The sequence below is a fragment of the Lontra canadensis genome, unplaced genomic scaffold, assembly GCF_010015895.1.
Source record: "Lontra canadensis isolate GAN:19392208 unplaced genomic scaffold, GSC_riverotter_1.0 scaffold97, whole genome shotgun sequence".
NCBI classification, from domain to species: Eukaryota; Metazoa; Chordata; class Mammalia; order Carnivora; family Mustelidae; genus Lontra; species Lontra canadensis.
The window spans coordinates 1389162-1403796 of NW_022631091.1; the positions used below are offsets into that span (position 1 = coordinate 1389162).

General features: G+C 42.3%; 1 protein-coding gene across 1 annotated transcript in view; it reads right to left on the minus strand.

The window, feature by feature from the left end:
• The window catches only part of PRKN (parkin RBR E3 ubiquitin protein ligase), a 1289523-nt gene that overhangs the window by 525733 nt on the left and 749155 nt on the right, over window positions 1-14635 (minus strand). Inside the window, exon 6 of the mRNA XM_032837250.1 lies at window positions 10933-11048. Within this exon, the coding sequence (XP_032693141.1) occupies window positions 10933-11048 (116 nt within the window). The remainder of the gene's footprint in view (window positions 1-10932; window positions 11049-14635) is intronic.

The window sequence follows — 14635 nt, forward strand, 5'->3', positions numbered from 1 at the left end:
GACTAATGGAGGAGAAGGGGAAGAGAAAAAAATCATAGTGATGAAGAAATGGAAGAGTTTAGTGGAGTTTAGTGTCCAGCTTTTTCTGTCAACGTGATGCTCGTAGTTACATGTAATCCAATTCATTTTCATCACTGTATGGTGTTTTATGTTCATACCCGAAGATGTCATTGATCAACACTTGGTTTGTGTGGAGTTTTCAGCTCTCATTAATGATGCTGCTGTGAATATTCCTTACACGTGTTTCTGATGAACATACATATGCATTTTCTGACTGGTCTATACCTACAGGTGGAATTACTGGGTCATACGATAAGTGCACATTCACTTTCAAGGATGTACTGCCCATCAATTTTCTAGGGTTACATCAGTTTACAAGCCCGTAGTAGCATATGGGAGTTGCAGCTGCTTCATACCCTTACCAGAACCTGGGCTTGTCAGTCTCTTAGATTTTAGGTATTCCCTTGGGTACACTGTAGTAACACATGGCGGTTTTAATTTGCCTTTTCCACTTTCGAATGTTTATAAATCACTTGGATCATCTCTTTTTTGTATCAAATATTTTGCCCATTTTTCTATCATGTTGTCTTTCTTTTTCTTATCGATGTGTAGAGTTCTTTACACATTCTGAGCCCTTGATCACTTACATGTGTCGCAAATTGTCCACTCTGTGGCTTGTCTATTTACTCCTTTAAAGCATCGTTTGATAAGTTCCACATTTTAATGTAGACAAATTTATCAAACTTTTCCTTATAATTGATTTTTCATCCTGTATAAGAAATCTTCTTCTTCATTAGAGTCACAAAGACTTTCCACTATTTTATATTCTAGAGGCTTTATTGTTTCAATGTTTATATTTAGACCCACAATTCGACTTGATATTGACTTTTACGTATGACATGAGAAGTCACGTTTCACTTTTAAACACAGACATTAGGCCACTTTATCTGGATGTATTAACAAACTGTCTTCTCCCTCATCTCTCTGATGTTACTTGGTTACACCCAAGTGACCATGTATCTATTTGTGGATCTGAATATGGGCATGTGGCTTAAAGATATCATTTTATACCTGAAAAAAATACTTATAATTTTCCTAAGACAAACTAAAGGCAGGACAGCCCTCAAGATCCTTCTGCAGGGAGGAGTCACAAGAGACAAGCAGTCAGATGATTACATGGAGCAGAGATATTCAGAGGGACCAAAGCTGAAGACAGGCTGAGAGGTACCGCCCCTTGTCATCTAGGTCACGCTCTTCCCTGCACCGCCAATCCTAGACCTCTCTCCTTGAGGACCTCAGGTGACATCTTAGTGAGTAGGGCTCCAGCCCCAGTGAGGAATCGCCCTCCTGTGGGACACCACAGGGCGTGTGGGCTGCTTAGTTCCTCTGGGTCTTCTCATACTGTGCCTGGTAATAACCTCCACGCCAGGCACCACGTCCTCCTAAGCCCCCCATCATGGCTGCCCCTGAAGTCTCCCCAGCTATCTGTCCCAGGGAGCTCCTCTACGCTCTGCAGCCCCTAGGACCCTGACATAGCCTCTCCTGTTAAGCAGGAGGGGCTCACACGATGCTTCCTCTGGAAAAACCCCCACAGAAACCTCAGCCTAGAGTTATCCTTCCTCTCCCTCATTTGCTGCTTGCTCATTAGGTTACCATTAATCCCAAATAAACCAAAAGCCACAACTCTGCAAATACTCCTTCAACATTTAACTGCCATTTGAAATCACCCCTCCCAAGGCCAGTCTCATCTCCTAGCTACACTCCCTTTCTTTTCCCACAATTTTTTTTTCTTTTGAGGCAACAAACATATTCCCGAGGCCACACAGATTGGTCACTAACGAGGGGCAGGGATTTGGGGGTCAGTATTCTTGTGGAACAAATACGGATCCACCCTCTGTCTCCATTTTAGTGGCAATGTGACCCTCGGCGCGTAAGATGCCCTCTCTGTACTCCATTCTTCTTATTTGCACAATGCGTACAGCAGTTACCTCAGAGAAGCAGAGTGATCAACACATGCAAACACCTGTCAACATAGCGACAGAAATCGTCCCCTGTTGTTGAACGTATGCTGTCCTGGGCAATCCTAGCCTCGTGGAATATGTAATTAGGTCAGATTATCTTGGTGTGCGTATGGGTCTGGGCTGAGCATGTATGAAGAGAGTCCCACACAGTCCGAAAATGCCACAAAGAATGCTCTCGTTCGTCTCCAGAAGGGACCAGATCTGGAGACTGGCAGGGGCAGCACCAGACATCAGAGTCTGGCTTTGGGAGTTCAGGTCTGGTCATTTCCAGCGTAGGAAGGCACCACAGCAGACGATGCCAGCAGCCAGCTGGCCGAGCGTAAAAGAAGAGGAAGTAGGCCAATTAGTGCCTGTGCTGCTTAAACTCACACAAATTAGCCTATGTATATATATTTTTAATTCTGTCTGGACTGTTAAAAGAATTGTTGGAAAGGCTTGGCCTTAAAAAAAGAAGTTGGGGTCCCTGTTTCATAGGAATGACACACAGAGAAAGCCCTCAAGTGTTATCAAATTCTGTCCTGTCTGAACTGGCCCTTTTCCACCACACCACTCACTGCAAGCATATACAGCTGTCACCTGCCCCCCCCCCAGCAAAAACACACCTTATCTCAGCTGGAAGCACCTGGAAGAGTTACTTGAGTCATAGATGAGCTCCATAAAGACCCATCGAGTGAACAGACTTTTCAGTTCTCCCTTGTTAAAGGAGGTGCTGACAATGGCAGACACCTGCATGAATTTGCTTCGCCCATGATACCAGTGTTAGGGAATACCCTTTCCACACATTAAAATGTGCATGTGACAGCGTAAGGGACTATCACCCCAGTACATGGAGTAGTCCTCGGTGTTGTGGAAATGGATATCTGGATCTAGAAAGCCCGGAGGCTTCTTTTCCAGCACACTGCAGAGACAGGAGCTGAGGCCGCGCTTTCTTCAATGTGAAATTTGCTAAATTAACAAAAAATAGAAATAGCACGTGGTGACCCTTACTTCAATAAATAACTTCGCTCGTACCTCAGGTTACGGAGACTATTGCTTATTTGGTTGTAACTAACTCTACAAGCTGTGGAAGCAACAAGGTGCAAACCTGCAAATAATTCTATAGGTCATGGGAATTAGTAGCTACATCAATGGCGTTTGCAGAGGGAAAGGTAGGTCATGTCATTGCTTACCACTAAACATGTCCCAGCATGTAGAAATTTTCTGAGGGTAGGAATCAGCACAAATAATTTGCAATGGGAATATCTTCTTGCCCTCACCAAATTTATAACCAATTGCTCATTGCAATGAAAAACGAATGAACAAACCATTTATCATTATTTTTCTAAGTACAATATTGCTATTTAAAAACTATGTGATCATTTATTTCCAATGAAAATGGACCTTAAAAATAATGTGTGGCCATCAACAAAGGTCTAGCAAAGCCACTTGGATGCTTTACGGAGATAGTTGCTTCCTAACCCCCACCATCAGAAAATGAGCCACTTAAAATCCAGACGGTTACAAACACGCGTGGTTGACCTTAACGGATACAAAATTGGTCCACAAGGATTTGCAATATTGTCCTACTAGTGCCAGCGGGGGCTGCCGTGCACCCACAGGGACAGTTAAATGGAAAGGTGAGGCATATGAATTTCATGCACAAGCATCTGTAACATCTCTAGGACACCCCGCGGATGCAGCCCCCCGCCGCAATCTACAGGGTTCCCTGCAGGAGAAATGAAGGTCACTGACTGACATTAAACTGACATGGCTCACATTTCAAAGTATCAGTGCTGATAAATTATTTCTTCTGTTTTCATAAGTAACTGACCCCAAACGATAGAGCTGAGAAATCTATATTCTAAGGCTGGACTTGAAAATTTGACTTTTCCCCTTACTCCTACTAATACCGTAAACCTCTCCATGGATTTCTGATTAATTTGTTTCATTCAGTTTTGTAAAATTCTATTAAATCCAGAAGAGGGTTTTTTTCCCCCCATTTGTTTGATATCTAAATTCCAGAATAATTACTAGTGCTGTATTAGTTACAGGTGTACAATATAGTGATTCAACACAGACATCACCCTGTGCTCATCATGACACGTGCACTTTTACAGAAGGGGTTTTCTAAAAGGAAAATGTTCCATATAAAAAAAAAACCTTGCTTTCTGTTTGTTGCTCTGCATGAAACCAGATTTGCTTTCATTCAAATCAACAAATATTGAAATCTCTTTGACACAAGGCTTGTGGGGGACTCGCAGCATCAGCATGTCTGAGCATCCACCGAGCTGGGACCATGTCCTGACACCTGCAACCTAGCCGGGCAGATGGGCTTGCGTGTAGCTCAGGTGTTTCGGTTCTTACTGGTTTTCCAACTGTCTCTGTGTGTCACTCTAAGGCTAATATCTTCCTTTTCATATGCAAAGCTACCTTCCAGCCAAGGCAGACAGCCTTGCCTTTTACTCCACCAAGGAAACCCAGACCTGCAGGGGGTCAGGTGTGATGAGAGGCAGGCCAACCCCAGGGATTTCACCTGGAGGCTGATTTAACTCCTTCCTTGTGGTGTGACCAGATGTTAAGTTTTAAAATGTCCTAGACTCGATTTCCTCATCTATAAGACAGATACTCGAATAACTGGAAATTAATTTGGTGAAAGAATTACAGGTGATTAAGCACCTTTTAATTTCAAAGAGGCAATGTAATTTCTTGTATGGGAGAGTCCACCCATAGGAAGAATTCTCCATCCTGGAAGGGTTGATAGCCGTTCTGTCTCAAGAGTGTGCCGCACACACCCTTCAGGAAAGAAATCACTCACAGCATGCGCAGGGAGGACTAACTCCCATGGGGCCTGGGGCACAGTGGGAAGTCGCCTGCTTCAAACTAGAAGACATATCTTTGAAGTCTCCTGTTTCGTCTTAAAAAGGTGTAAGACACTCCATTCTACTCTGTAACAGACTCCTGTTTATTATAATATAAATACATTGTTCTGATTTACCTTTCTCTGTAATACAGATGCTGAGATTCTCTCTTACTTACATGAAACTATCTTCTGTTCCTGGCATGTTACATTACCTAGGAGTATACAGGCTATTTCTCTAATAAGAGAAATACATAGATCTGTCTGCACAAGGCTCTCTAGCGCTATCTCTCACACACACATACACACACACACAATCCAACACTTTTTCTATTACAGAACTAAAGCCATTTACTGAAAGAGGCAAGCAAGGTCTCAAAATTAGAAAAAGAACTTGTATATTAATTCCAAATCAGAACATAAACACCAAATATAACTAAAATTAAAGTGTGAGTTGAGAGGAGAAGCCCAAGACACAGCAACTGTATTCACAGGGAAAGGAACTAAGATCTCCATCTTTAAACCTCTGTTAAATGAGCAAATGAACTGCGTACGCACATACTGCCAGACGAGAGTTAAATCACTCTCCCCCAGGATACCAAGAGCAAGTACAAATGGACTCGGAGATAAATCTTTACTAATCTCCAAACCCAAGTAAATCTTTTAAGTCTGCAATCCCAAGGCAGCATTACTTTGGTAGGCGGAATGAATCTGAAGAAAATTTGAAAGCAAGGAAATTATAAAAATACATTTATATCAAACAACGATGACATCAAAAACATAAGTCTTTACGGGAAGAGTTGAGGAAAATTATAAAGATAGGGCCAGTTCTTAGATTTAAGGTCCTACTAGGAGCTGAGTTTTAAAACATGTTTCAGGAAAGTTAAAACTTGGCTGTGCAAACACGGTTATTTTTTTTTTAGTTTGCCTTCAGCTTGTAAACTGAAGAATGGCAGATAAAGGTGAAAAAAAGTACAGGAATTCACTAGGCAGCCTCAGAAGGAGCAAAGCAGAAGGGTGCGGATGATTTCTTTCTTTTTGTCAAATGGTGTCATGCTAATCATTTCTCTATTTTGTAATTTTCAAATTTTGTATTTTAATTTTAAGGATAACATTGCAAAGTAAGTTTCCAGAAGCAGAAATACTGTTTTCCCCCCTCAGGGGCTAGCGGTGGGGTGGGAGGTTTACCAGATGTCTGGCTGAGTTGCAAGCTATGCACATGGGTCAGGGAAGGAACACAAGTGTCACTGTGGTACTGGTCCTGTCATTTTCCTATGGCAGAGTACTGTCACTCCCAGATCAAACTGAGGCATCCAGGAGCATTCTGAACCTTTCTGATGGAATTTCTTTTGGAAATACATAACAAAAATTATGAGGTAAGTGATAAATCACTAAATTCTACACCTGAAACTAACATTACACTGTATGTTCACTAACTGGAATTTACATAAAAACTTGAAGGGGAAAAAAAAAAGGGAAATACATAATATAGCCATTATGCCTTCAAATGGTATACTTTCTGCTCTTGGCTCAAATTTTTGGTTGTTTATTTGCTTTGTTTTGTTTCTCCTTTTTGTTCAAAAAGGTAATACTATGAGCTGAGAACCCTGAGTGGCTCAGATCAGCTCACAGCTGTGGGTAAGTGGAGGGGACCGTGTGGCTGTGGCAGATGGGAAGCTGCTGGTTCACATAAAATCTCAGGCTGTTTCTTCTTTAAGGGAAGAAATACATTGCTTACATACAATGTAAACTCAAAGAATACATTCCACTTACCCACATTTAATTTTAAGCCTGACACCCAGAAATGAATAACACATCTATGTTAGACACACAGACTTTTACATATCACAACCACATATGTGGGCTCTGGAAAGGAGTGTCACTGAAAACCTCATCTTTTACTTCTGCATTTGTCAGCAGGCAGGACCACAAACAGGTGTTTTCTCAAATGATACGATCGATTCATAAGCTGTGAACAAGCATTGTTCCTACCTCTTGCAAGCTTTTAAAACCAGCCAGAGCCTTATAGATGACCTACTGCAAATCTCAGACTTTAAAAGGAGGCTGAAGGCCTAAGAGAATATGTTAGTTAGCTTAGTGGTGCTGGAGATCCTGAAATATGTTATTAAATATTTATTAAGAATTACTGTTACGAAGGTAGATGAAAGAGATGTTAACCTCCTTGTATACAAATGTGTGTGCTTGTAAAGCACAACAATAAATAAATTTCTATCTTGCGACCAATTCTCTACAATCTCTTTCAGAGGACAGAAACAGAATGAATGCTTCCTAACTCATTCTATGAGACCAAAATTACCTTAATGTTAAAACCAGACAAAGACAGGAAAACCCATACCTCTCATGAGCGTAGATATAAATATCCTCAACAAAATATTTGCAACCCAAATACAGAAGAGCTTAAAAAGAATTACATACAATAGTTAAGAGGGACCGAACCCACGTGTGTGGAGCTAATTCAGCACGCGAATTAATACAATCCATCATAGACTGAAACAGGCTAAACACCAGACTAAGAGAGAAAAATATGATAATATCAGTAGACACAGGAATAAGGTATTTGACAAAATCTAGCACCCACTCATGATTTAAAAAAAAAAAAAGAAACCTGTCAGAAAACTAGGAAAGAAACTTGAAGCTTTCCCACTAAGATTAGTTCCAAGGCACGTGGGTCCTTACTCAATCACTCCTTTTCAACACCATACCGGATGTCCTTACTAATGCGAACAAGCAAGAAAAAGAAATAAAGGGATGGGATAGGAAAGGAAGACATGAAACTGTGCGTGTTCAGAGATGACGTAATAATCTATGCAGAAAACCTGAAAGAGTCCTCAGAGTAATTCCTGAAATAATAAGTGATTATAGCAAGGTTGCAGGATACCAGGTTAATATGCAAAAGTCAATCTCTTTCCCATATGCCAGCGACCAACAAGTGGAATTGAAATTAATCCACTGGTTTTAATCTATTATGTAGTTAATGATGCCTAATTTGACTAATGATGTGTGATTAAGGTACATACAAAAATAAATAAAAGAAACATAAAATATAAATAGATACCCCCAATTTGTATTTTTAATTCTGTAATTAAATAACAATTTATCTCCAGAAAGATGCGGTATTTCAAAATACAAACCAAAGAAATATGTTGAAACAAACATTCACAGGTCAGAAAACCTTGTATTATCAAAGGACACACTGATATATAAGTGAATGAGAAAGTAACTGCAGAGGCAATCTTTTTTTTTTTTTCCAGATTCTTCCCTACAGCTTTCATACTCAGAAAGTTTTGCATTTTTCTCTCACAACAGAAAATGCAAATAAGCCAACAGAAAAAAGAAAAAAGAAAAAAGAAAACGCGAATAAGAGAGAAATGTTCAAACTTGCCAATAAAAATATTAGTGACAAAATTAATGTCCTTTAGCAAAGAGGCAAAAACTAAAACTATGAACATAATACTGGAAAACATGTGGCAGGGAGCCTTCTCAAGACAGACAGTCATGGTCTAAAATGGAAATAAACTCGGCGATATGCATCAAGAACATTAAACATGTCCATTGACATTCACCTTCTGTTACCATTTCCACGACACTTACTCTTAGATTCAAAACAAGCACTCGATGATTTTCGGAAAGGGATATAGATGTAAGGGTTACTTAATTTAATATTTTTAATTAGAAATAATTCAAATCACCAGCAATAGGGAAATGATTAGAATATTCCCAAACGATGAAATCGTAGGTAAATATTAAACAAACAAAAAAAAAACTTGTTTTCATAGGATATTTCATAGCAAGGAAAATTTCTCATGATGCAATGCTAAGTGGAAAAAGCCAGATACAAAGCTCTATGTACAATATGATTACATTTTGCACAGTCCCCTCCCATGTATACACACAAATATTTAGGCGTACTCAAGATGCTAGAAAGAATTAAGCCAAAATCTTACTAACCACAAGGGTAAAAACATTCTAACATTTTTTAGTTTTTTTGTGAGTGAATCACTTCTAACTTAGAAAAGAAAGGATCTGTAGGAAGAAAAAAAGAAAGAAAGAAACCACAACAATCAGCAAAGTACAACATAAAATATCGGCGTGTCCTCATGCAGGCTTTTATGACATCCCTATGCATGAATCCTTCACTAGAAGAAAAGAGTATTTTCTTTGTTTTACATACAGGTTATTCCTCTGCTGCCCTATGGAAGAAGGGACCTCATTCAGTCAAGTGGTTGGTTCTACACACACTTAAATCTAATTGAATATAGTAGGTTCTATTTTAAAAATCACCTCAAAATAATAATAGGAAAAATTTTATTGCAACAGACAATATTATTTTTTCAGCAATTATCTGCCCGTGGATTGAGAAGTGGCTTGTTTTTCTGGGTGGATGTTGTGAGTTACTAACACGAAGGCGAGAGCCTGGCAGCAGGAAGCGTGGAGGGCAATGCTCAGAGTGCGATAGCACGGTCAAGACTCCGTATCTTAATGCCATCTTTACCAACTCTAATGGAAGGCTTTTAAATATGGGCTCACAGGCTGCATTTCTGACTCTGAGAAAAACTCATTTCTCCCAGGAAGACCTGAGACGTGATTCTAATTTCTCAGTGCTGGCGGACAGTCAAGCTGTCATTCTCAGGACTTCCCAGCTCCTTTCCCGAGATACCAGAAGAAGCCGCTGCTCTTGGGTGCTGAAGTCATTAGCCATCTGCAATTGTTCACCTTACCAAGGGACGTTCGAAAGCTATGTTTTAGGCAATACAGTGGCGTTCCCTATCACAGCAGGAACTAAAAATGCAGTGGCCAAAAAAAGTCCCATTTTTATTCCTTCTTGGAAGCCAAGTTTGTCTAACAAAGGCTATTAAGGAATTCAGGCTTCTATTAGTCAACATTTTTATTTAAATTTAGGAAAGGACAGAAGTGTTATGTTAGGAGTATTAATACCCCCAACCATGAAATCACAGAGCTTCAGGGAACTTTAAAAGGCCACCTAACACACTCTCACGACCAAGGAGACACAACGCTAAAACGCTCAGTGTATTTAGGTCTTTGCTTAAAAGTCTGGAACAAGCAGGTTTCTTTGACTTTATTCATTAATTCATTTTGGGATTTCATTAGAAGTTCTTCTTGCTATCAGGGCTAGGCCCCCTCTATTGCAATTTGAGATTTTGGCCAACCTCAGAGAATATGGAATAAACCATTTTCTTTTACCCTGTTCATCTGAATGAAGGAAGGAGTTCTACTCTCACCCATCAACCCTGAAGATTCACTGGGCCCAGGTTCCCCTACTTGGTGTTTTCTTCCAAACTGAAATTTAAGTGTAGTCCTCATCCCTCTTCTTCTAACAGAGTGGCTCCACATTTTCTTTCTTCTACTGAAATTAGAAGTAACCAGGTCCCATACTAGCTACATGCTTTTATTTGGGGCGTATGAATACATGTCACGCCTTAATATAAACACAGGGCAAGTTATGTGGGAGAACTGAGTGTATGAAAAGACATTTTAAAGATAAAATGTCGGGGTACCCGGCTGGCTCAGTCAGTGGAGCGCATGACTTCTGATCTTGGGGTTGTGAGTTCGAGCCTCATATCTGGTTTAAAATAAAATGTTATGGATCATACATTCCAAGAATAAATGGTGTTCATAAATTGTTACAGCACTCCTAACAGGAGCATCACGGTTTAACTTATTTTAGAACTCACGCATATTAATACACGAGCTTATTTTTTTCAGATTACACTACCTTTAAACCTAAGTCATCTCACGTATATCTTTAGCGCACTATTTGGCCACTGATCCCATTAAGGATTCGGCACTTGAAATAATTTGATGATACTGAAATGTACCCACATGGGGGAAGGGCATCGAAGCTTTGACCACGAAGCACACTCAGGATCAGGCGCTTAAAACGGTTGGATCGCACTGAAATACACCCACATCGCGCCATCGGCATCGAAGCAACGCAGACCCTCCTCAAGAAAAAGAAACCACTGAGGAAGTCCCCCCGAGAGGCCGTCACTGGGAAAGCAACCTGTGGAGGCTGATGGTGCTTCCCAGCCTTACCTGACGTCGGTACAGGTGATGCAGGTGATGTCTCGACTGTTTGTCGTGATCAGGTTCAAAGCTACTGACGTGTCCTTGTCGGAGGTCGGGTGCGCTCCACATTTAAAGAAAAATTCCTGCAAGAATGAGGACTCTATGAGAAACCTCAGGCTTGGAGCCCAGCTGGCCCTTTCCCCCTCTCTACACGTTTTCACAGCGACCAATCTCTCCAGGCAAGAGAGGAAATCTGTCAGGAGGTGTGGGTTAGACATGAGACCACATCAGATCTTTGGAGGGAAGCTAATGCCCTCATTTCAAACTAGTCAGCAACCCCCTTTGTAGCGGGGTCCGAGTGTCTCTGCTCATCTTCCTTTGCTTTCAGCCCTGGAGCTGGGGAAAGGCCCCGTGCCCCCGTTTGGCGGTGCCCTTCCGTGGTCGGTGAGTCCAGCAGCGGAGCACCATGTGAACGCAGCAGGGAGCCTGCAACAGCATCACAAATGAGGAAAGGGATACACGGAGCCATGAAATGATTTGCCCAAAGTCAAACAATCAGAGGTGAAGGCAGGACATAACCAGACTTTCTTTCTTTATTTTTTTTAAAGATTGTATTTATTTGACACACAGAGAGAGAGCTCACAAGTAGGCAGAGAGACAGGCAGAGAGAGGGAGGGGGAAAAAGGCTCCCTGCTGAGCAGAGAGCCCAGGAGATCATGACCTGAGCCGAAGGCAGAGGCTTTAACCCACTGAGCCACCCAGGCGCCCCGTAACCAGACTTTCTAAGGGGAAACCTAGTGCTTTTTCCACGGCGCCGCTCACAGTAGTCTGGACGCAGCAAGGATGCAACACGGAGTCAGGAACCGGGGGACACTCCTGTAAATAAGCAGGTACCAACACGCAGACTTACACAGTGGCAGAGCGGGACTCTCCCCGCACGCTTCCTACACGCTTTCTGCCTCGGCACAGGGTCCCAGGATGCCCTGGGAGACCTGGACCCCGCCCCCCGCTAAGCAGCGGGGGATGCTCTGCACCTGAGCTTGTCTCCTTGATCGGCCTCGTCAGCCCTGTCCTGCACATGTGCTTTCCCTTTAGCTTTCCACGGAGGCCACATTCTTTTGGCTGCTTATATCCTCCCTTCTCAACCCAAATCCCCTTTTTATTTTTCATTCTTCCCCTTGTTACTTCTGTGTGTTCGCACACCCCTCTACCCTTTGTACGCGGAGGTGCTTGGAACTGTGACTGCTCTGTCTCTTGCCTGACCGTCCTCACACCTTCCACGACGACCACGTCCACGAAGTGAGGTTCTCTGCTGCGGCCAGAATCCGACACAAGCGTATCGCTGGACCACGGAACACGCACACCACACTTCCCCCATATGAGTGTAACTACTCGGAATATGGACAGTAGTTCCCCTTTAAACACTAGACTCGCCCTCTAATTACAGCTCCAGATATTATTGCTTTCGGCTTTGTGGGACTTCGTGGATCCTTGTCGAGCTTCTCAATCCTCATTACAGCCTAAGGGCACCCACAGACAATATGCAGATGGACACGCAGGTCTGTGCTCCAATACAACTTGACCTATGAAAACATATGGAAAATGGGATTTTGTCCATAAGCCATCATTGATGGTCCACCCCTGATCTAGACGCTTAAGGATTATGGAATCCCTTATTCATACCTGTATCTTAATAGTGCCCTGCAGAAAATGGGCATTAGATATACATTCCTTTAATGAAAAAATCAGTAGTTTTATTCAACAAATTCTACCACCATCCTTTCACACATCTGACAGCACTACCCTTCATTTATTCTTTCCCTACTTGAAACTAAACTAACCTCATTCTTCTCTGACCTGAGATACAGTGACTAACATCTGTGGCTCTCAAACACCAGGTGTACCAGACTCACTTGGCTGGGGGGGGCGGGTGTTACGCTTGATGTTGCTGGACCCCACACCAGAGTTTTCTAATTCAGTAGTGCCAAAGGGGGCCCATGATTTGCATTTCTACCACGCTGGCAGGTGATGCTTTTACCACTGCTCTGAAAACCACACATTTGAGAACCACCGAGTTATACTGACATCGGTAGTAAAGGGAGTAAACCCTGCTTATTCTCTCTGAAGACGACAGCTGTAACATACTTCGCTTATCGCATCTGCAAACGATGCCGCGTCTTGGGTAACAGGGGTTGTTCTCCAAACCTCTGAAGCGTGCCATTGTCCAGAAGAATGTCCCAAAGCCATCTGTCTGGACCCCAGGCTGTTCTTATTTGCAAGGGTCCTACCAGTCCCTGATGGTATACCTGCTAGTTAGCCAGAACCTACCCTACCTGGAGTAGGGGGCATACAAGTCGTCCTGCCTGCGGTCCCCAGCCCCAAAGATGCGGTGGTGACAACAGTCTCGCTTTGACAGATAGGGTGGCTGGTGCTTCAGTTTAGGTGTGTTCATAGTGTCATGTCTCTGAGCCCTGATCTCTCCCTGGAGTGGCATGGAAATCGTACTGATGGGTTTCTCCCTCCACCCCCTTTTTTTCTAAACAGGGAATGCTACCTTTAGAAATTTTACAAATCCTTCAAAGCCCAGTTCAAGGATGTTAAGAAAATAATGTAGAGCAATTCCTGACTGCCAAAACAAAAAGCAGGAGGACAGGAATGACCCTTACAAAATACACTGGGCTGGCTGCAACCGCTTTCTGTGACATGAAAGAAATCCCACTTGTAACACAAAGTAATTCCTCCAAAACAGCTGAGTTGGCGGGGCTACTGAGAAAGTATTTCATAAACAGATAAATAGATAGTATTTATATTTTTTCTTAGCTTGCAAAAAACTGTTGGTAGAGGCTCAGCTAACAAATCACAAACTCTTCTAACACCAGATAAAATCCGGCCAGATAAAAGCCACAGTCCTTTTTATTGGGGGGAAATGGATGTTTATAGATAATTGTATAAACGGTTATAGATATTCAGAAAATTCCAGTATTTCACATGAGCTGATAAAACTAAGATACAAATTATCAATTCTCTTATTAAATATAGATATCACACCAGTGAATTTCAACACTTTCTCGACCGGTTTTTAAGAAAGGAGGTTCTTCTGTAGTGCTAGAGTGATTGGCAAGACCGGGGGGGGAGGGTCTGGGACTTCACCCTGCTCGCAAGCTCATGTGTTACTACGCCTCAGTGTCCTGGCTGCTGGCAGAAGACATGAGACTCCTGGGTCAGAGACAAAGGACTGCGTGATTTGGAGTTCAGGCAGAAAGAAGTATGGGCACGGTGACCATATTGGTTCCCCTGTTCCCCAGCAACTATGGGATGAGGTAGATGAAAAACTGGGTGCTACAAGTAAGTGGTTCTGAACTACCTACAGGCGAGGACCCTGAGCTTAGGGAACCCAGATCTTTCAGAAGGAGCTGCAAGCAAACCATCCTTTTGTCCTGAAGGCTGATACTGTCTTTATTATACTGGATAATAAGCAAATCTCTCTATGACCTCCTTGAAAAGGTCGTCCAGAACAAAAGGGTAGTAGGCGGCTCCCTCACAACGTGCAGAAACGCGAGAGAACCCTGGAGAACTATCTCCCTATAGCAGTGACGCATTTTCTGACCAATCACGAGTGTGATCTGGTCATTTCCTTCCCTATGCCAACAGTGGGCTCAGATGTTGGTAGTCTTTTGATATTTCCATTCTGCATGCAAAATACACAGAAAATAAAGCAAAGCAAAGGAGA